Source organism: Perca flavescens, chromosome 2 (genome assembly GCF_004354835.1).
Source record: "Perca flavescens isolate YP-PL-M2 chromosome 2, PFLA_1.0, whole genome shotgun sequence".
Taxonomy (NCBI): domain Eukaryota; kingdom Metazoa; phylum Chordata; class Actinopteri; order Perciformes; family Percidae; genus Perca; species Perca flavescens.
Window position 1 is genome coordinate 25,154,751 of NC_041332.1, and position 21,797 is coordinate 25,176,547.

Sequence of the window (21,797 nt, forward strand, 5' to 3'; positions counted from 1 at the left end):
GCCCCTTGGCTGCACATACACAAACAGTCACCCTATCGTTATCAGCTTGCCTTTCCCTTTAAGCCCACTGCAGACAGTGTGAACACATTGGACAGTAATTGTACCTCTCGCTCCTGCCTAATTGAATTGACAAGGAGCCGGAATTGATGTCATTTAACACATTGATCTTGGGAGACAATGAGACAGAATGCCTTATGTCCCCCCCTCCCCCCTTTTTCCTCCTTCACCTCTCTTCTTCCCTATGATTCATCTGCCCATTCCTTTGATTTGCCATGTTATTGCCTATGAATTACCAGATTTGTTCCTTACTTCTTTTACCTTCCCTCGGTTTCAGCGTCTTCTTGCTGTTGTCGTTTTTTTATTGCATTAGTTTCAAGGGAGGTACAGAGTCTTGGTGATAAAAAAAACAGAATTTTGTTTAATTAATGAGTAAATAGTCACATTTTCATTTGAATGTGTCAGAAATATATTGGTCGCCTGCATTTTCATTAAATATGTTCTTTCCAATGTTGCCAGAAATAAAAGCTTTGGACACGTATTCACATAATGCTCACAAATACCATAAAAATAAACATAGACCATAGTCTGGATTTAAAAAATCAAAGTAGCATAAGGTAAAATGTATTGTTTCCCAGTGCTTCTAAAAACAGCCTCCAGCTACAAATACATATAATACACCTATTTATTCAATTTCATTGAAACAATACTTCAATTTGAGCCCTGGCTCTTATTTTATATTTCAAATTAAAATAAAAAAAATTGACCTACCTGAAACCAAGTGCTACGTTCTTTTGTGCATTATTCAGCTAGCATGGACAATATGTCTTACAGTATCATGCCATTACAGGGTCAGAAATGCAGTGAAGCAGATTGCTCTGCAGTGCACCACCGAATTACACAACTTGCCTTGGGAGGGCCTGAGAGAGCGAATACACTCAGGGCCCTCAGCCTTTCCACCTGCATGCACTGTCCACCAGCTGTCTCCTTAGCGGGCAAGAATAACGCCACTTCTACTGCCTCCATTACCCCGCACACTAGATGCGTATTTTCAGGCACCCTTTTCTATCTTCCTCTCCCCAACTGAGAATGAATGAGTGCACACCAGGTGGTAGAAAATAATGGATGGGGACATTTGGGAACATTGTCTGCAAAACACCACAGGGACTTGTGTTTACCAGTAAAAAAAAACCGAACGTGCACATTCCATTATGTGGCAGTCAAAAACGAAGCAATCAATGTTTCTGTATGGAAGACAATTGAATCAACAGCCAACTGTGTTGTCAAGCTTTTAATGACTTTGAATTTGAGAGCAGAATTGCTTGCACATACAGGGCATTTCTGGATCGGAATGTAGGGAAGTCATATAGTCACAACAATAATGTGACTCAGTTTGTTTCTCTATATACTGCATACACAAATAAAGCAAGACCACAGTTTTGACCAACCCGGGCTGAATATGAGCCTGACACATTGACTAACCTATGATTCATCATTGTGGACTTCCTTGTATCTAAAGATTGTGATGGGGAATTCATGCATAGTGTTTTTAATTGGTTTTTTTAATGTTTTTTTGAAAACTCAACATGAGCAATACATTTTTCATTGCATGTTAAAGGATCTGACATGTCAAAGCAGAACAGTGATTACAGTATAAGGGAAGCATAGTTTTAGTAATAGTAGCCCCTTGACTTACTGTAACTGTCAAAAGCATACTGCATTGATCTAGAGCTGTAGTAGATATAACAAAATATACTCACCAACTACTTGTTTGTTAAGAGCTCAAAATAACAGGTGATGGTTTTTTTTCCCTTTATACTGACATCACTGTGCTGTTTTAATCTCCTTAAGTCAGATTAAAGAGTTCAGAGTTTTGAGAAATAAAACAGCTGGGATTTCTGATTCCAAAAATGAAAAAAGCACACTAATTTTGTTTAGCAGTGTGTTTATCCATGATCTGAATAATGAGAGGAGTTTTTGTGTCATCAACAGCTTGACCATTTTCTCTTTCTCTCAGTTCAATAAAGCTTGTTGGCTATGCAGTGGAGATATACATAAAATCATATTAATATGTTTGTGTCCTCAAAAGGTTCAAGTTAAGCCCCTTTTTATTTTTGGCGCTGAGCATCTTTAATCCTATGCGTCCCTCTGGTGCCTTAATGACACATGCTCTTTAGGCAGCACAATGACTAATGTCATGTACTCTGTTTTTCCATAGAAGAGCTTGTCGGTGCATGCACAAAAGTAGGAGCGCTTGTATGAGCATATGGCACATAATGGAAGGCAACTGAATGCTATCCTCATTTGCTCTCCTCCCCCTGTGTCAATCAACAATTCTTTAATAAAATACATTTAGTGTATGTTTCAGAACATGACTTGCAAATAAAATTAAACCACATAAACATTGCAGTAGTCGGGTTAGGGTCAGGTAGTTTTTCCTTTGCTGAATATGGGCTCAAATCTTAAACTTATTATTTACAATATGAAAGCCAGTTTTCTTCTTTTCACTTTGGTGCATTGCTCCACAAAAAATGACTGCATTGTGTGATTGCTATTAGAAGAGGGTGTGACTAACTGTAGTATGAGCTAGGAGACAAATGACTCATTCCTAATGTTTAACATCCATATGAAAGAAAACTCGTGCTATATGAGCCTTGGCCAAGGGCAAGCCAGCAATACATTAGCCAGAAAAAGGAATCATATCTGTTTTTATGGCTACAGGCTCTTTTCATTGAGCAGCACTTTCACATCAGGCACACGTGAATTCCCCACAGCACGTACCCACTTTGAAACGCATGTTGAGCCTTAGTGTGACAAATCCAAAATGAAGAAATTGATGAAAGATTGTGGTTGTTTGTCCTCAAGTTGGCGTCTCCTTGAATGGCAAGGCTTTTCTAAGTCAAGAGAAGAGAAAGTGGCATTGGACCTGCTGTTTTTAACTTCCAAAAGTGGTGACTGCTCACTGACAGTTGCATCGCAACAGACAAAAGTTCTTTGCTACAGCTCACGTACTTCCTGAGCCAAAATAGAACCTCAAAGGAAGAGCTCAGGTAGTCTTACACTAGCAGTTCTCCCTCGCTGCTCTTCGCTCTGTGATTGGAGGCACATTCAGAACTAATGTGTAAACAGTAATTTTACAACCTGACCAAGGCATTGAAAGTGACAATCATTGTTAACCTTGGGGTGAGTTAACTGAAGTGGGTGTTTTGATGGGGTCTCATTTAGTTCTTTGTGACACATAGATACGAGGCACTCTGTTCCACTCAATTATCAAAAGGGCATGACAATAGTGCAGCAATGCAGAGTTAAGCAACCACATTTTGTGTCTCATTAAACAGGATAACGACTAAATAGCCCCTCTACTTAAAGCCCTGTTGTTCTGTGGTCAGTTTATCTCAAATAAATCCTCATTTAAGAAGTCAACAGGCATGGATGAATGGGAATACATGTCAACAGGTATGTGTTTTTCTGCAAATACTGATGAGCATTTTGGTCGTTTGCCTTCATGCTATGCTGGGCAGAACTGTCAGATGGTTGCCTGGCAACTACATAACTAATTTTGTATGCTGGTATTGCTTTCACAGAAGATCACTGTGTCTTACAATCTGTTGATCATCCTGCTAAGCATTTTTTTTTTCTCTTTCAATAAATTAAGCCACATCTGCCTTGCTAATATTAAATTAGCAGATTTTGATTGCTTGTCTTTTTGTGTTAACTTCTTTAAATGAGCCTTTGCTTATAACATAAATCGCACCATCCAGAAACAACTTCCTCTTCAAAAAAAGGATACCTTTTTTATGGCTCAGGTTTCAAAAGTGAGACAAGCCACACTTTTTCATTTGTCAGTTGTCAAAATAAAGAGACAGTGAAATTAACATGAATGTCTTTTAGGGATAGGCTTGTTATGCCCAGGTGCTCTTCAGAGAGATTCAGGAAGTCCTTTATACATGCTGCGCTGAAGTGTTTTAATGAACATTGTCGCCGTTACTGTTGATGTTAACAATCTGATGTTGATGACTAGGATGGTGATTACACTGAGGATTGTGGTAATTTTCGTGTCCATGAATATGTTGATTTTGATGTTATATACAATTGTACAGTCATGGATGTTAACACTATTTATTATGGTACTGTGATCTCCCTTTTTTTTGCATTTTCTTGAGATGTGTATGTCTTCTCCTATTATCTTACCTGTACTCTGTCCTATATGTATGGTGGCACTCAGATTCCCCCCTGGGGGATTAATTAAATAATTTGTATTTTATCGTAATGATTGTTTGTAGATCTTTACTTTGAATAGTAGTGAATGTAGCACATTTGTTCACTTTAGATAGAGTGCAGTAGTTGTGTCCCAATTCTCATACTTCTTTCCAGTTCTAATATTGTTGTACATTAATTTGGCCTCTTTATTTTTCTTTACTTTTATTTAAAGGGTTCCACAAAAAAAAAAAATATATATATATATATATATATATATATATATATATATATATATATACATTTTTATTTGTACCCCCTTAACAATTATATCCTAGTAATCAATGCATCCAAAATTGCAAATTTTTTAAACAACAGCCAGTCATTCGAACCTTTGTCTTGTTCTGACAGTAACAGAGACTATAAAACCCAGAGTCCTTGCAGAGAAATTAGGGAACATCCTTTATCACGCTAGTGAGAAAATGTTTCATTTATCTTAGTACAATACAAAAATGATTTATATACAGTTCATTCAGTACAGGCCGTTTAGATTTTACCACTTTCCACTGCCTGAGAAACACGTATGCATTTCTCTTGAGGGATCAGAGTACCGGATCATTTATATGTGTCCTAGAGCAGATATGGTTCACTCCAGGACACTGACAGCAGCTTTCTAACCTTTGGGCCAAGCCGCCATCCCAAGTTAGATAGTAAGTGGAAATCTAATAACTGGGGTAGTATAAAGCATCCTACTCTTCTCCATGGGTTCTGAGCAAACACTGTAGAGCTTGCAAGTGGTAAATGGGGCGTCCAGGTGGAATAGCAGAAAGTGGACCCTCTTTCTTGGTCTGGCGTTTTTATGAAAACAATTGCCAATATTTCTGTATGAGAGACAGCACAAGATACTGTCCTAGTGTCTGCCTTTTAGTGACTCCTACTGGTTTGTTTGGATGCATGTTAAATGGAGAGTAGGGAAATCTTGAACAGTGAGAAGCTCCGTGCTGTCTCCCAGTGGTACTCCCCCCCCCCTTGTCAGGTGAAAAAAAGCAGTTGGTGACTCTGTGTGTGGCAGGTGAAGCACATGGTAGTCTACACCCTCCTAAAGTCACCACTAGGAGTTGGCACTAACAGGAAGTGCTGTGCACAGGGGAATTGGAGACAGCTAAATTGATACTTGCCAGAAATGCTACAGTAGTTGCTAGGTAACATACAAAACAGTTTGAGCAATGTTTTCACTGACTCAGTTCTAATTGGTGAACACTTGTTATGCCGGCACTGTGACAAAGTGTATTTTCAGAATTGGCAATCTACACTTAATACGGTCCCTCCAGAAAAAACGTGATTATGCCATCGCATAATTCAATGCATGATCAGCCAAAGTCCGTATATTTCTGCGGTGGCCGCATTTTTTCAAATACGGCGCACTTTCGCCGCATAAATTGACGATTTCCGCGCAAAATATGCTGGGCTTGCATGATTTCATAATCCCCACATTTTCTTTGCAAAAAAGTCACATACACTACCGGTCAAAAGTTTGGGGTCACTTAGAAATTTCCATTCCACTCCATTCCAGACACAATACCTGCTGAGATCAGTTGTATTGTTTTTTTTAACCAGGGCAGCAGTTTTCAGATTACATTATTTGCTTACATAATTGCAAAAGGGTTCTCGACTGTTGTAGAAAGAAGTGGCTGAAGAAACACTTGAAATTCATGCTTTTTGGTCTAAACGTCATACCCAAATTAAAAGTGGTACAGCTCCCATATACTTTGACACTCAGGGGTGTGCCTGATATCATTGGAAAGGTGATTGATGTGGGTTTGTTTGTGTATTTGAGAAGTGTTGTATTTTGTAGTTTTTTGGCTTTTTTATTTGCACTTATCAAATAGAAATAAAAAAACGCACAGACATATTTGTAGAAAAGAATTCATATAAAATCCATTTTTGAGTCTTTTAGCTTCTGAATTTTTTTCTGTAGTAAGCTGAGACATGGCTAATGCTGTGTTGTCTGTCACCTGTCAGATGTGTTTACAGCAGTGTATTTTAATAATTTTACAGATTTATAACTTGGACAGAAATAAAAGATCTCCATTCTAGCCTCTGTAACTCTGTGTCAGTAAGGCCTAGAATCACCCTGACACAACTTGAGTGTTTCCTTTCCAATGATATCAGGCACACCCCTAAGTGTCAAAGTATATGGGAGCTGTACCACTTTTAATTTGGGTATGAAGTTTAGACCAAAAAGCATGGAATTTCAAGCATTTCTTCAGCCACTTCTGTCTACAACAGTCGAGAACCATTTTGCAATTATGTAAGCACATAATGTAATTTAAAAACTGCTGCCCTGATTAAAAAAAACAATGCAACTGATCTCTGCTGGTATTCTGTCTGGAATGGAAATTTCTAAGTGACCCCAAACTTTTGACCGGTAGTGTATATCTTAGCAGAAAGTTGAAAAATGTTGCGTTTACTTCACATAAGAGCAGCCATTTTCCCCTGTTGCCATGGGAATGTTATGAATTGACGTAATTACATGACGTGAGCATCATCAAAAAGCAGGGTGTTGGGGGAATCACTTTTTTTTCTCTTTTTCAGCAAACCGCAGTTTTTGCAAGTTCCTGCAAATTTCATCGCATAAAATTGCATAAATATCCCGCATATTCCATCGCAGTTTTTAAGAAAACATACCGCGTAATAAAGGATTTTTGCCCGCAACAATCACAAAAAAACTCAATTTAATGACTTAATACATAACACATAAGCTTTGGTTAAGACACTCACAACAGGAAAATGTACACAATGTGAAATATATGTTACAAATGTTGGGAGTCAAACAGACAAGATTGTAATGACGTGCTGTAACAACTGCATTAACATGGTATTGTTGCTTCCTTTCACAGACTGGCAGGAAAGAGAAAGGTGACCCATTGAACTCAGCCATTGATAAAATGACCAAAAAGACCAGGGACCTGCGCAGACAGGTGAGTGCATGTTTCCTGCTACATCTCAATCTCCCTTTTAAACACTGTATCTACCTTCTCTGAAATGAAATGCCACTTTAAAGGTTAAGGCTGACAATATAATTCTTACACTGCCTTTGGCACTCAGCACTAAGTCGATTTTTTTCCTACTGAAGACCTACATCTTTAAAAAAATACAGACATTTTTAAAGGCTAAATCATTTTCCGAAAACAGCTGTTCACTGTAGTTTTTAGCAAATGTTTCAATTCAGTTCTATTCTATTTATAGTGTCAAATCACAACAGAAGTTATCTCTGGACACTTTACAGATAGAGTAGGTCTAGACCACACTATAATTTAGAGACCCAACAATTCCCCCCAAGAGCAAGCATTTTGTCAAACAGGAGTAAGTCGTTTTTTTGTTGGGGACTATTTTCAGTGGCAGATTCTGTGCTCTAATGGGTATTTAGAGTGACAGTATATGTGGATCTGGTCAAATAAAAACTACTGTGCCCATCTTAATAGGGAACATGTCACACAGTGGAATAGTGTTGCTGACTAATGTGTTTTGATGTACAACAATGACAATACAATATGTTTTTGTTATTTCACAACAACAAAAATATAACATTTAACTAAACATTATTTACCTTACAGTCACTGTTCACATTGTCAGAAGCATTGCACACACATAGACATCAATACATTTAACAAAATAAAAAAAATAAAAATCTCAGGACCACGGCTACTCGCCCGAGCCTCACTGCCACCAAAGCGTGATATTCCATTGTTATTAGGGATCACATTCATTGGGGACTATGCTTTGAGTGACCCTGGACAGGTCACCACTAACAGGGTTAATAGACAGACAAACACATGCTACCACTATTAGGAATTTAATCAGGAAAGTCAAACATAGAGATATCATACAATCTCCACACAGACAGGAGCAGTACCAAGACTCAAAACCAGAACGTTCTTGCTGTGAGCTATCCACTGACACAGTGGGCCATTTGATGCTATTTCAACTATCCAGTTGAGCACCTATTAGAGCACTGGTTAAATTGCTTTGCCTCTTTTATCATTTGTTCTTTGAACAGTATTCCAAACGTACATTTTATATGTAAGTCGCTAGACATGGTGAACTAAACTGATAGTGAACAATTAAATGTACTGTATCTCAGGAATTTAGTGATATTGATCCCTGCTACACTTTTGATTCTCAAACTCAGAACTATAGTATCATGAAGCTGAAGTCAAATTACATTCCAATAGTGATGAATAAGTAGATGATTCATGCTGTAAAATGCAACATCAGAACTTCAAAGCAATATTGATTTATTTTTCATCTTCACTGAGGAGAAGATTAATCTGGCTTTCCACTGTTGGATCTTGCAGAGTATGAAAATAACATGTTAACACCACACTTGAAAAAAAGAGAACACTTAATGAGTACACATAAGTGCCTGTGATGTAATACAATAATTCAAGCATGCTTCTAAAGGTACTTAGATTCTCACATCTTTTAGTAAAGATTGGAGTTCATTTGAGGGATCTTGCCCCAGAAAAAGCAAACCCATTCATAAACGATTGGGACATTATTTGTGGTCCTTCCCAAACAACCATTTCCTGTATTGCAGTGCAAGATTTATTTTTTGCAAGAGAGGCACAAAATTGACAATAGTGACTACCTGCACAGAGTAGCTGCGGTTGTGTCCTCCCTGACCCCTTAAGGTCTTAGGGGGATCATTCCAGATGGGAAGCTATAACTCACCCTCCCATTAGGCATTTGGTGGGGCTGCCTGACAGGCTGGCAGTCGGTACTCACTCTGACAGGATGTTCTATTGACTCAGGGCTTGGCTTGACAGAATGGGCGGTCTGTTTGAGCTTTGAGTTTAGATGGGAGGGCAAACTCGCAGCACACATGCAGGCATTACATAGAGCTGTGATACTGTAATTTTGAATTTAGCAAGTCAATGGCGCCGTGTAGAGACACAAGACCTTCCTAAGGGGAGGAGCACAATTGTGCGTTTGAGCATTTCAGCCTCCGCTGTCTCCATTGTGAAAAGGAGGGATCAAATATAAGAGCAGACAAGCACAAGTGACAGACAGTGTTTGTGAAATGGGAGCAGGTAAGACCGAGCAAGCCTTGTGACAACACCACCAGAGAAATGTGGCATTGTTTTTCCTTTCATGCTGTTGTGTGTACATACACGTCAATGCTAAGCTGTCTGTTATCCAGGGCAAATTCGGTAGATGTCAAGAATGTCATTCCAACCCCCATTTTTGTTTTTTTAATAAATGTAGATTTCAACAGCGCTACACAGACGGATGGAGACCATGCAGCATTTTGCATCATACAAATGTTTGATAACCAAGTAGATTTTCCATCCAAACAGGATAACTGACTAAACAATTACAGCCCGGCAACCTGTTGTTATTCTTGTTTCCATCCATACACGGTTACTCTTTATTTAAAATAGATATTAATCATATGCATATCCTGATGAGAGACCTTCATTCACTACTGAAGTGTTCATTCAAAGCCATGCCCTTTCAGTCATTTTCTTTTTGTTTGGTGAGATTCATATAATGGCAAGCATAGAATTTGTTTTTTGCAGTTTCACGTGCATGTGCACAAAGATACGCGCGCGCACACACACACACACACACACACACACACACACACACACACACACACACACACACACACACACACACACACATACACACACAAACATAAACACACATACACACACACAAACACACACACTCATGCACAGACAAATGTAAAAGGAAGAGAAAAACCCAAACTGAAAACTACCCCCAGGGCTCCTTGAAGGCTTGACCATGCCTCTCAGCAGGGCAGCACACTGACATTTACATATGTTCTTACTCACCAAAAAAAATAAACATCTAGACCAGGGCCGGAGTAGGACTCATTTTCAGCCCTTGAGTTTAATGCCTTAAACCGGCCCACTTTACTTGACGACTGACTATATTAAAATAATTTAGTTAAAACCTTAGTATATAAATCTGCAATAGTGCACTGTTCTCTGCAGCTTTGTAATTCAATGTATTTTTGTAAAATATTCAATTCAATTAAATATCCAATTCAGTGCAAACACAGTAAGTGTTGCTTCACAATTTATGTTTTTCGGCAGGTACACTTCGGGCTTCCTAAATGATAGCTGTCAATCAAAGTAGACTAAGGAGGTCCGTGTGGATGAGATCGCCTTGAAAATGACCAATCATAAGAGGGCCAGTGCCTCCTTGATTTCCGCCGCCAATATTTTCAGTTAAATTCGAGCGAGCACAAATCAATTTTGAGATGAGAGTTTACATGCGAGAGCGTGTATCCTCCAGCACTCACAAAGCAGACACTCATAGGCACGTGGTGGCTTGACTGTGCACGTGATGCTTAGTTTAATGCATGCAGTTGTCATTCTTCCCCTCTCCCTATGTTTTGTTTCACGCTTACAGTTGCCTGTACAACTCTCGATTGTTGAATTGGTGCGCAAAGAGTAATATCTGATATAATTTGCTAGTGAGCATGTTTTATCGCGCTCACACGATATGACATAATCCTGACGTCATAGAGACAGTTGTTGGCCTTCAGAGCAGAGAATACATTAGCAGTTTACTTGTGGTACAAAGTGTACTAAGTGATAATAAATGTAAAGTGTAGGTTTCAGTTTGTCTCTGACTAAATGCTGTAGCTCCTTAAAACCCAGGTAACGTTCCCATTCTAGCTTCTCAACAACACAACAAGACAAAAAAGCCACGGTTGCACGGTGAAAGCAGGGAAAAACTCACAAAAAAAAGAGACACCAGAGAGAGGATACGAGAGGACAGGAAAGCCCGTCTACAAACCAATCAGTGTATGTATCGGGAGACACGGCTCACATATGTGATGACGACAGGACGTAGTTATGTCATGTATAGTTAAGTGCACTTGCATAACTGCAGTGTGAAACCAAAACAAATCGTGTATATAATGTAATAAAAACATAAACCTTGGTCCGGATCTTGGTTCAGACTTTCATGTATGAAAGGCCCCTAGTCTTAAACATCATTCACTCTTCAAGTCTATTATCCCCCTTGATTTGGCTTAACCAAGTCAGGCTGGTCATCATACTGTAAATGCATTTTAAGAAACGCCCTACTTACTTAAAGTGTGGGTAGGGGCCTTATTTCACTTAAGATATTAGTCCATCACTCACTTGTCATTTGTATTTAATATCAATAATACTTGCTTTTCAAAATAGACATATTAGTATGAACTTAAGTCTATTTGTACTCATAAAGTGCTGTTTAAGTTAAGGCTCTTTGAAAAATGTAAAGCAGTGGTTGTTTTGCTGAGGACTCATGGAGAAGAGGCTCAGTTAGCCTTGTTTATTGTCATTATACAACACAGGGTTGCGCAACGAAATGTGGGTTGTAGTCCTTTTTTGCTGCACAAGAAAAAAGATAAAACTATTTTCTAGTATTGAGTACAGAGTATAAGGTACAACGTGTGTACTCACTCAAGTGATATAATGTCTATATTCACATTAAATATCAGACATGAGTACGCTTTAGCCGCCGACCCTTTATGAGAGTCTCGCAATGAGGAAGAGCTGATCTAGAACAAGGTCTACAACATGCGCATATTTTCCTAACATTGTCATTTTTGTATGTTGCTTTTAAAACCATGTCTGTAATGAACAGTGTAAGTACATGTAAGCAAGAAAAACAAAGTACAAAGAAGAAGACCTTTTTAAACCTTTGAACTATCAGAATTCTTCAGATTTAAATGCCTTTCTCCCCTTTAATTAGTATTCACAAGGTAACCAACCTGACAAAGTTGTTGGAAATGAGCCATGTGTTCTCCCCCCTGTCATCCTGTCTGTAATGAATGCATCTGTCAAGTCATCTCTCTGGGCCGTATTTTGACTGATGGCTGATTCCAGGATTCCCTATAGCAAAACTGCCTCACATATTTTTCTCTCTTTCTCTCCCTCTCTTTCTGCTTTGGGATGTTGAAATCATTTCCATTTCTGCCTTTAGTTTGTTGATTAGTACAGCTGTTTTTAATTGTTGAGGGTTATCATGTTAAAAAGGAACAGCTGCTACGAAACTTGTCAGCTGTGACTCTTTGTTCAGACTAGCAATTAAAAAAGATCTGTGAATCCTTTCGATCCTTTCCTGCACAATGTTTTAAGGATGCACGTTAAAGCATCATTAGCTATATTATTGCAAATTCTCTGTTATCATGGGCACTGGAAAGTACACGCCATCACGTGTTGATAGCTAGACTAGACTAATAAATATGGATATATATAAATTAAAGCTATAGTGCCTAGTTTCTGCCTCCCCCTGGAGGATTTGTAATTAATAATATTGTAATATTAATAAATGTTTAGATATAACCAAAGCACAATTACAAACACAATCTTAATCTGATAAGGGGCCCAGCCTGCTCAATCCAAGCTACATCACTACAGACTAGCTTGCTCACACAACCCCATTGCCTGACAGAATGTTGACATGGGAACATTCTGCAAAACCCTAGATTGCATTCAATGACAGTTTCTTGGTCATCAAGACAAGCTCAATTCCAGTAAATCATACACATATAACAGTTCTAAATGTGTGTAGAATTGTATAATTATTTAGTAGTTAATGGTTAGTAGAGCAATGTGGAAGTTTTTTTTAACTCAGGTTGTGTGCCAGATTGCTAAAACACTATCCTAAAGGCTTGGTCACTCAGTAAGAATAAAGCAGCCCTGAAGGTTGCGAAGGGTGTCTCACTGATAAATCACTATCCAGTGAATGCTCTGCTACCTCTATTGGTGTTAAACTGTCCAATAATCCCTGGGTTTTGTCCTGAAGTAAGCATGGCTGCCATGGCTCTGTCTGCCACCATAAACACTGCAGGGTTTGTACATTTTCTTACATGTGATTTTAGTGGAATTGGTCAATGCGTTTGGTTACTTACTATTCAATACTACTTGAAATGGCACACTCAATTACAGATTATCAGAATCCCATCATTATTTAAAAAAACTGCAGTAGATGCAAGTGATCAGTCAGTGCATCATGAATGATATATGCCATTGCCAGTTCTCCTTTGGGAACAAAAACACTTCTATTTCAAAGCACCATTTATGTACCCTTTCCTTTTTTTCTCAAACTGGATTCCCCTGGCACTGTGTTTTATTTTGCAGGACAAATTAAATGAAGACTCTGAGATGAGGGATCTAATGTGTTTGTCCTTAAACTGTTGATCAGTCCCCTTTAATTTCTCCACTTTCCTCTCACTAATCATCTTCCAGTGCTCCCTGATAGATATCATATATGAGAGCTATTACTCAATTTTTGCTCAGGCTGTTTTCCCTCAGCCATGACTTCAGCCGTTCATGCTGTGATTGCTCTTGACATTTTAATAAGAAACTTTCCTGTGCTGACCCCAAGGTACCCACCAATATGTGTTCTGAATCACAAGTGAAACACAACAGAAACCAAAGTGCAACTGTAAACATTCAGAAATCCAGCATAGCATTGCATTTCATTTATTTCATTAATTTTAGTTACAGCATTTCAAATTCAAATTAGTGGTTTCCACCATTTACATGTGTTAAGACTCTATTGAAAGTTGGCCGAGTTGTCTCTTAATGCATGTAGGTACACATGGTAATTCTCTCTATGGTTTTGCAATCCTTTGAACATTAATTAATCAATTAGTTTTTGAGTCATACACTGATCGTAGAGAATGTTTGCAACAGTTGTCCTCATTCATCTGTTGTGACCGAGCAGATGTCTTATCCCACAAAATCCAAACATTTTCCCCATTAAAAAACAATTGTGCCAAATTATTGTTAATTTCCTCTTTGAAGATCACACAGCCCTCCATGAGCAACACAGATATTCGTCTGTCAAGTTTTGTTATGCATATTCATCATCATCTTTATTATTTCACAGAGCTGCTTGTTAGCCACTAAAGTATCAGGTGAGATTCACTGCTGTTAATGTTTGGATGGCAAAAGTAAAGAGGTGTACAGGATAAGGGATAAGTGGAGGTGTAATTACACTAACATATTTCCCTTTCTACTGTAGTGTCTCCCCTTTACATGGGCTGCAATAGGAAATTGGCATCACAGATTTCAGTATTTTTTCAATACTTTTCACCACTTAGATTTCTAGATGCTCAAACAATTTTTGTAGACTTCTGAACATCCATATTTGATTGTTGGAACATCTTATTGCAAAACTATGGGCATTAATCAGCTGCTGTAACAATCTTCTCAAGACGCTTTCCACAAGATTTTGTAAGCTTATGCAGGGATCTGCTCCCATTCAGCCACAGCATGGTGAGTTTCAGCATAGATGTTAGGAGAAAAGGCCCGGCTCACAATTGATCTTCCAATTCATCTTAGATGTTGAATGGTGTAAAGGTCAGGGCTAAATCTAGACAAGAGTCAAACACAACACTCAAAAAAACAATTTATTTATGGACCCTGTGCAATAAAGTCCAATTTTGACCTTGGAAATCTTTAAACAGGGGTGTCAAGGACCTAGATTTATGCACGTGGGCATTGGCATGTTGAAACCAGAAAGGGCTCTCCCCAAATTGTTGACACAACTTTGGAAGCACACTATTGTCTTAAATATCACTGTGTGTTGTACCATTAAGATTTAACCTAATTGAATTCAAGTGGCCTAGCCCAAATCATGAAAGAAGCTCAAATGTGCCTACATACTTTTGGCCTATAGCGTATCTTTCAATCTCTCTACCCACCTGTCTGTATGTCTGTATCATCACAGCAGTCATGGCTCACTGCTACACTATGTTTCATTTGTAACACATCTCTTCAGCCTCTGTGCTGCCAATAGCATTTTTGGAAAAATAAAATGTATGACCATGAATGAAACTCATGATGCAATACCAATACCCATATCATTTCTCAAAAAGTCAAATATTTATATGTAAAACAAGAACCTGATGCATTCAGAGCTTGAATCCTTTGTGACACTGCATGAAAAATAGCCGCCCCACTAACTAATAATGAAAAGAGACTTCTCTATCTGTTGGAATTCCAGGGCTTTTTCCTTTTTAAGTGTTAGTGAAATACGGAGCATGGATGGAGGTGAGATCTGAAAGATTGAAGATGGATTTCAGTAGGAGTGGTGTGTGGGCATTACAATGCTGATGGTGCAGGGGAGACTCTGACTTGGGAAATCACTCGTCTGCATCATTTCTCCACTTGAACCAACCATCAGAATCAGTTACACCGTTGGGCATACATGAGTATCTTGAGGCCTAGCACTCTTTTACACTTATCCTATGCTTACACACTTGTACGTGCAATCAACAAGGGATTGCTTCTTAGTAACAACAATGCAACAACGTGTTACTTTCTACCCAGAAGTTGCCAAAAACATAGTTCCTCACTCTGAACAGTCCCTTCAATTCTTTTTGTTACGGGTGAGGGAAGTAGAGGACCCAAAATGCAGAGAGAGGCAGGCAGGCAGGCAGGCAGGCAAATGTTGAAGTGGAGGATTTAATAAAAAGAAAAAGCGGCAGTACAAAGACTGGAAAACTCACAAAAAATAAACTGACAGGAAAAACATAGGCAGGAGCAAACTGACGCAGGCCCAAACACAAGGCACAGGGAGGAAACACAAGGCACAGGGAGGAAACACAAGGGCATGACTACAAACTAAACGGGCACGGACACAAAACGATCTGACACAAGAGGAGGGGAACACAGAGGCTAAATACATGAGGTGATGGGTAAATCAGAAACAGGTGAGACAACAGGTGAAGCACATCAGGGCGGGGCAGGACAATCAACAAAGGCGGGAACAGAAAGCAAAGCTAGACATGACAAGACAGAAGACCAGGCTATCAAAATAAAACAGGAAGCAGGACAAACAGACAAAACATGACATAACCTAAATACAGACACTTGACACAACACTAGACAACACCAGGGATAACAGAGACGACAGGAACACAATTCAGAATAACAAAAACGGGAAACAAACACACAAAATACAACACGGTCAAAACAGGGTAAACAGAAATATACAAAACAGGCAACAGAAATGTCCGTAACCACAACACTTTTTTAAAAAGTATATATTTTTTTAATCTTTTTAACTTTACACTCAAACCAAAAACTGTCTGACTAGGCTTTTTATTATTTGATTCAAACCAATCCATGACTAACAAAGAGATAATGTACAGCCTTTGAAAGCCATTTTAACAGAGATCAAAAATACGTTGAACAGAGAGTAGATCATTTTATGACTCTGTTGGCTTTCATACCCTAGTTATCTGCATTACAACTGAAAATAGAGGAATGCCACATATGTCAAGTGCTGAATATAGCTCCTAATAATTTTTTATGTGGCATAAGTCTGACATTGTCTATCAATGAGATATAAATATATATTCTATCCTAGTCTGTTTAAATGCATGTGGCTGGTCACTGCATTCGGGTTAGGGATGGGAACGTGTACACTATGAAGGTAAACCAGTTTTCCCAGCTCAAGTAATCACATGATGGGGGGGTGTTGATTCCTTTTTGAGGGAAATAGTTTTTTAGGACACATCTTAAAGAGCATGGCAGTAGCAATAACTATTTTCAATCAGAACATTCACAGATACCATTAGGGCTGTACTGCATAGTTCGAAGCTTTGAAGCTTTATTAATAACGTTGACATTCAAATTCTAAATCAACATTTGAATGCTGATTTAATAAATAAGCCCTGCTGAGCCGCTGACCACTCTCACTCGGCAACGGCAGAGAGAGACAGTGGGGAAAAACAGCGTGTACATTAAAGGTAAAGGTTGCCAATTTTCAACCAGCTTTTTGTCACTGCAGCACAGGCTGCAAAAGGAGATTGGGTGGCATTCAACTGCCTGGGTTAAATTTCAATCAGAGTTAGTTGAGTTGTGAGCTTATTTTGTTTACTTATTGGATTGAAAAAAGCTGAGAGCTTGAGTTCCCTGACTGACCCCTCAAGTTCATAACAGTGAGTTACTCACGCCCATCCATAATTCAGGTAGTTTTTGCTCTTGCTTCTGGTCTACTATCTTCAGATTTTTCATACCATCGTCAAAGTCTCCATCATCACAGGCCTAATCCTGATGACAGAAAAACACATGCTAAAACATGTGCTGTGTCCCTATTCCAGCCATGTGTGCAAGAAATGAATGTATTATACTGTTCTGTATTATAGACAATTATTCAAGATGTGACACATCAGTAGCACTGCATTGTTTATTATCTGGATCTACGATTTTTAAAAATATTGAATATTTTACTGCTGTGACAATTCCTTTCAGCTTTTCCATTTTGTTTGTACAATTCAGTATGCATAATTACACCTTTGTGTTTAGGCTACTTAACTTTGTCACTTTCCCAATGTGAACACTCCACACTCAATACCTGGTTAGAATTAGTATGAAGAATTGATTTAGGACACAGTGATAAGATGTGGGTAAGGCAATTCATTTTCCACATGCAAAATGCAGCTCAACAACGTCCCCCTCATCCCTCTCCATTACTTTATTCACTGCAGTAACATTATTGGTGAAGTAATCACAGTTAAGGCCTACAAACAACAAAGATCTTTTTCTCCCCACCTGTCCCAGAATGATAATGTGTTTTCACACCTTTATCCAGTGCTGCAACAGCACTAACATAGTATAGAGATAGTTCTGGCAATGCTTTTATCATCCCTGATTCCCCACCGTTCCCACCAAGTGACAGGATAGCAAGGTTACACAATTTCACTGATGCAAGTCTGTCTCTGCTGAGTGAAAAAGATGCAATATTCACAATTCAAAAATGTCAAAGTTTATCAGCCTGTACACATCTCATCAAATCGGTGATCCAGGATTATAGAGTTCTGGATAAAGGAGTGCTTACAGAGAGTGTAGGCTTCAGGTTGTTTACAGCATTTGCAAACCTGTCATGTCCACTAGACTGGCCAAATCTATTCTCTTTCCAGAGGCAATAGTGATGGATTATCCTCCCAGAGGAAGGCATAATTCACTATTGTACTCCTCCACTCTGTGGACTGGCAATTAAGATTGTAATTGCTGCAGGTTATTTAAGTGCGATTGGCAGACTAACATATGACTTTTTTTCTTTGTTAAATGATTTTTTCTTTGTGAGTCACAGCTATTAGCCCCCTCTACCATCTCCCTTGCTGCTTAAACATTATAGGAATATGTTCACAGTGTTTGCTTTTAATTAAATGAGATTGCTTGAAAACTCAAACAAATCTCTGTCATCCGTGTTGTTAATGAAACACTTTCCACTTTAATGTCATCATTTGAATGTGTGGTGATTTGGTAACTGAACAAGCCGGATGTGGTGTTTGTGTGCATACAATTTATGCTGTTTTTGTTTGTATAGACCTCCATTGTTCTGAATTACTAAATTACTAAAACTTGCAATACTCATGATGTTGATGTGTTTAAGAAATTCGAATAAAGTGGGATTAATAAAGTGCTATGTTACTGTTACAATTACAATAACACAATAGCATATTAAACCGCAAATTAAACTTAAATTAATTGTAAAAATAATAATGTATAGGGCTTAGTCTTGAATTTCTACAGAAGCACTCATACCACTGCATTTTTGTAGTGCAGGTAATTAGAACAAATTATTTAACCATGAAAGCTTTAAGACTGCAAGTTACCTCATGACAAATCAATGGTGATGCTACATGTGTGGAAATCCACCTTTCTGTCCCAATGGTGTATTCTTGTCTGTCTTAGTACTAGTCTCATGTGACTAACTCCCTATTTGTGTAAGATAAAGGACTTGTCTGTTGTGGTTTCTATACTGTTCCCTCTGGCATCTCATCTCAAATTCCAGTGCGGAGCATCAGAGTCCTTAGCTGTCTTATAAAACAACCAAGTCTCCTGCCAGTTTGATTCCAAACAATTCCATAAACAAAGCTATAAGTTACAAAATCTGCCCTAGTAAAAGGCCTTATGGGAAAAGGACACCTTACAAACAATTTACACTGAACTGCCTGTTGAGAGTTCTCCTCTTTCTTTGCCCCTCTCTCTCTCTCTCTCTCTCTCTCTCTCTCTCTCTCTCTCTCTCTCTCTCTCGCTGTCCTTTCACCCCAATATGTTACTACATCATATTCATCACAATGCTAACTGATATGCAATCATTGCCAAATGTAATACAGTAAAGTCCTCTGCAATAATATTAATAATATGACCTCTTTCCCATCTCTCTCCTTCTGTATTCTAGTTACGAAAGGCAGTGATGGACCACATCTCAGACTCTTTCCTGGAGACCAACGTCCCTCTGTTGGTGCTCATTGAAGCAGCTAAGAGTGGAAATGAGAAGGAGGTCAAGGAGTACGCCCAGGTGTTCCGTGAACATGCTAACAAGTTGGTGGAGGTCAGTCATGAATTATACATGAGGGTACACGTATATACCCATATATATCTATTCTTATTTGCTGGTTCAGAACTTAAATATGTATGTGCAAGTTCTGTGCAAATACCATGAGCAATGCAGGTCAGGTCACCATAATGGTGCCTAGAATTAAGATATTATAAATTGTGATATTGGCTGAAATATATATATATATATATATATATATATATATATATATATATATATATATATATATATATAGCGGTAAGAGAAACTGCAAAAATGCAAATGTAAGCAAGTATTTAATTAATACAATATGCCCATGTACACTATCAAAATCTTTACACTCTTTAGACACACACACACACACACACACACACACTTCCCTTAGAATTCTGCACTCTTCCTGTATGCACATTCTTGCTTTCATAGGTGTTAAATGACATACAAATAACTGTCCTTCTAGACAGTGTGAGAAATGTTATTAAATGATTTGCAATGTGGTTACTTAGCAGAATGGAGGTAAATCTTGCTTCTAAACATCTGTGGCTAAACATCACTCTGCAAACCACAACTCGAAGCTTTAACCACCATTGACTTTTATTTCAGTTTTACAAATAACATGCTCGGTGTGCAGCTTGGTGTGCAGATCTTAGCCGCTTTGAGTAATCTTGCTGCTTGCAGCTGGAAAAATAGACCAGTGTGCTTTATTTTCCTTCTGTGTTTCATTGTGGTGATGTGAATAGCTAATCAAAGCTCAACCTTACTAGTTTAGACAGTCCTGGATAACAATTGAATTTTTGAAATGCTGATTTAATTAAAAACATTTCAGACTAAACTGTTTGCATTTGCATCATGTGACAGTGGCTTTTTTGTTGCTATGAATAAACCAATTAAAACTATATTTCTGTGCACCTGAGATATCTCACACACTAAATGTATGTAAATGTGCACATGCCTGCTACTGCACCACCTTTCTAAAGGATAACAAATAATGATCACAGCAACTGTAAATAAAGCTTTCAGGGAGATGTTTTCATACTATATATACCTATGTATAATGGCGGGTAGTTATTGATTACCTGTGTGAGGCTACAGGCACTGAGGGTCTGTTTACACACATACTGTATCTACTGTTTTCTCTTTTGGCTTAGTTTGTAGTAAGTAGTCATACCTATAAGAAGAAGACGCTATGAATCCTGCAGCAGGAGTAAGTTACAGTGCATATTACTGCCACAAACTACAGGCACGCTGACACACTGCCAATAGAACAGGTAAATAAAGCAGCCGGTGTCACTTGGCTTTGTTACATATTAAGTATTTGCGCTGTATTCACTTTTGCTCTTCTTTGTCTAACCATGCTATCCGTGTCTTGATGTTTTTCTTAATTTTGCTCCATTATAATCTACATTTTTAGATGCCAATTAGTGTTTTATTTTTACGTGAGTTGCTAAAATGTCACCATTGTTTATGAAATGCAACATCAGTTTCTTATTTTCTTATATGTTCTCATTTATCATGTTTTTTGTTTTGTTTCCAAATTTGGTGGAATGACCTTGCAGTTCAAAGCCTGATCCATGATTCATAGGCACATAGGTCCATCTTTACAAACTTTTAAAAAGTGACACAGGTCAGCTATGTACTCTGTTCAACTTATACTTAAAGGTCCAGTGTGTAACATGTTTAGTTGTTCATTATCAAAATTTGTGTTGCCCGTTCACAAACTTGTACTTTTTCATGAAAATATACCTCCACCATCAATTCAAAGTATTCATTTTGGCTTGAAATTTTACGTTTGCATTCACATGAACTGGGGTAGACGCTCCATATTCATGCGCCATCTTGAAATATGTTAGCCGGTACGGGACATACAGTACATACTGCTCCGCCTTTCGCGTTTTCGCTGTCACATGATAAACTCACAGGTGCTGCTAATGTTGCTAATGGGTATCGTAGCTTCCCAGCCCCGGCAAGTTTGAAGAAGGAAATATGGAGGACCACACGTCTTAAAAATTCAAATTTCAGGAACTGGAGTCTTCTTCGCCCAGAACAAGAAAAAAGGATATTGAAAAGAGCAAAAGACCGGCTTTTTGAAGCGTGAAGGCTACCGTAGCTGTAATACATGCTTTGAACTGCGTGGTGCGAGAGAGTTGATTGTGATATATGATCTCAATGCTAGATGGGAGAAATTCCTACACATTGGACCTTAAAAAGAGGTTTGACACATTTCATCAAAG

The 21,797-nt window shown here is 38.4% G+C and overlaps 1 protein-coding gene across 2 annotated transcripts in view; it reads left to right on the forward strand.

The window, feature by feature from the left end:
• The window catches only part of ctnna2 (catenin (cadherin-associated protein), alpha 2), a 351,715-nt gene that overhangs the window by 251,703 nt on the left and 78,215 nt on the right, over window positions 1-21,797 (forward strand). For both annotated transcript variants that reach the window (XM_028596679.1, XM_028596688.1), the window contains exons 8-9: window positions 7,095-7,175; window positions 19,429-19,581. In XM_028596679.1, coding sequence (XP_028452480.1) covers window positions 7,095-7,175; window positions 19,429-19,581 — 234 coding nt within the window. The remainder of the gene's footprint in view (window positions 1-7,094; window positions 7,176-19,428; window positions 19,582-21,797) is intronic.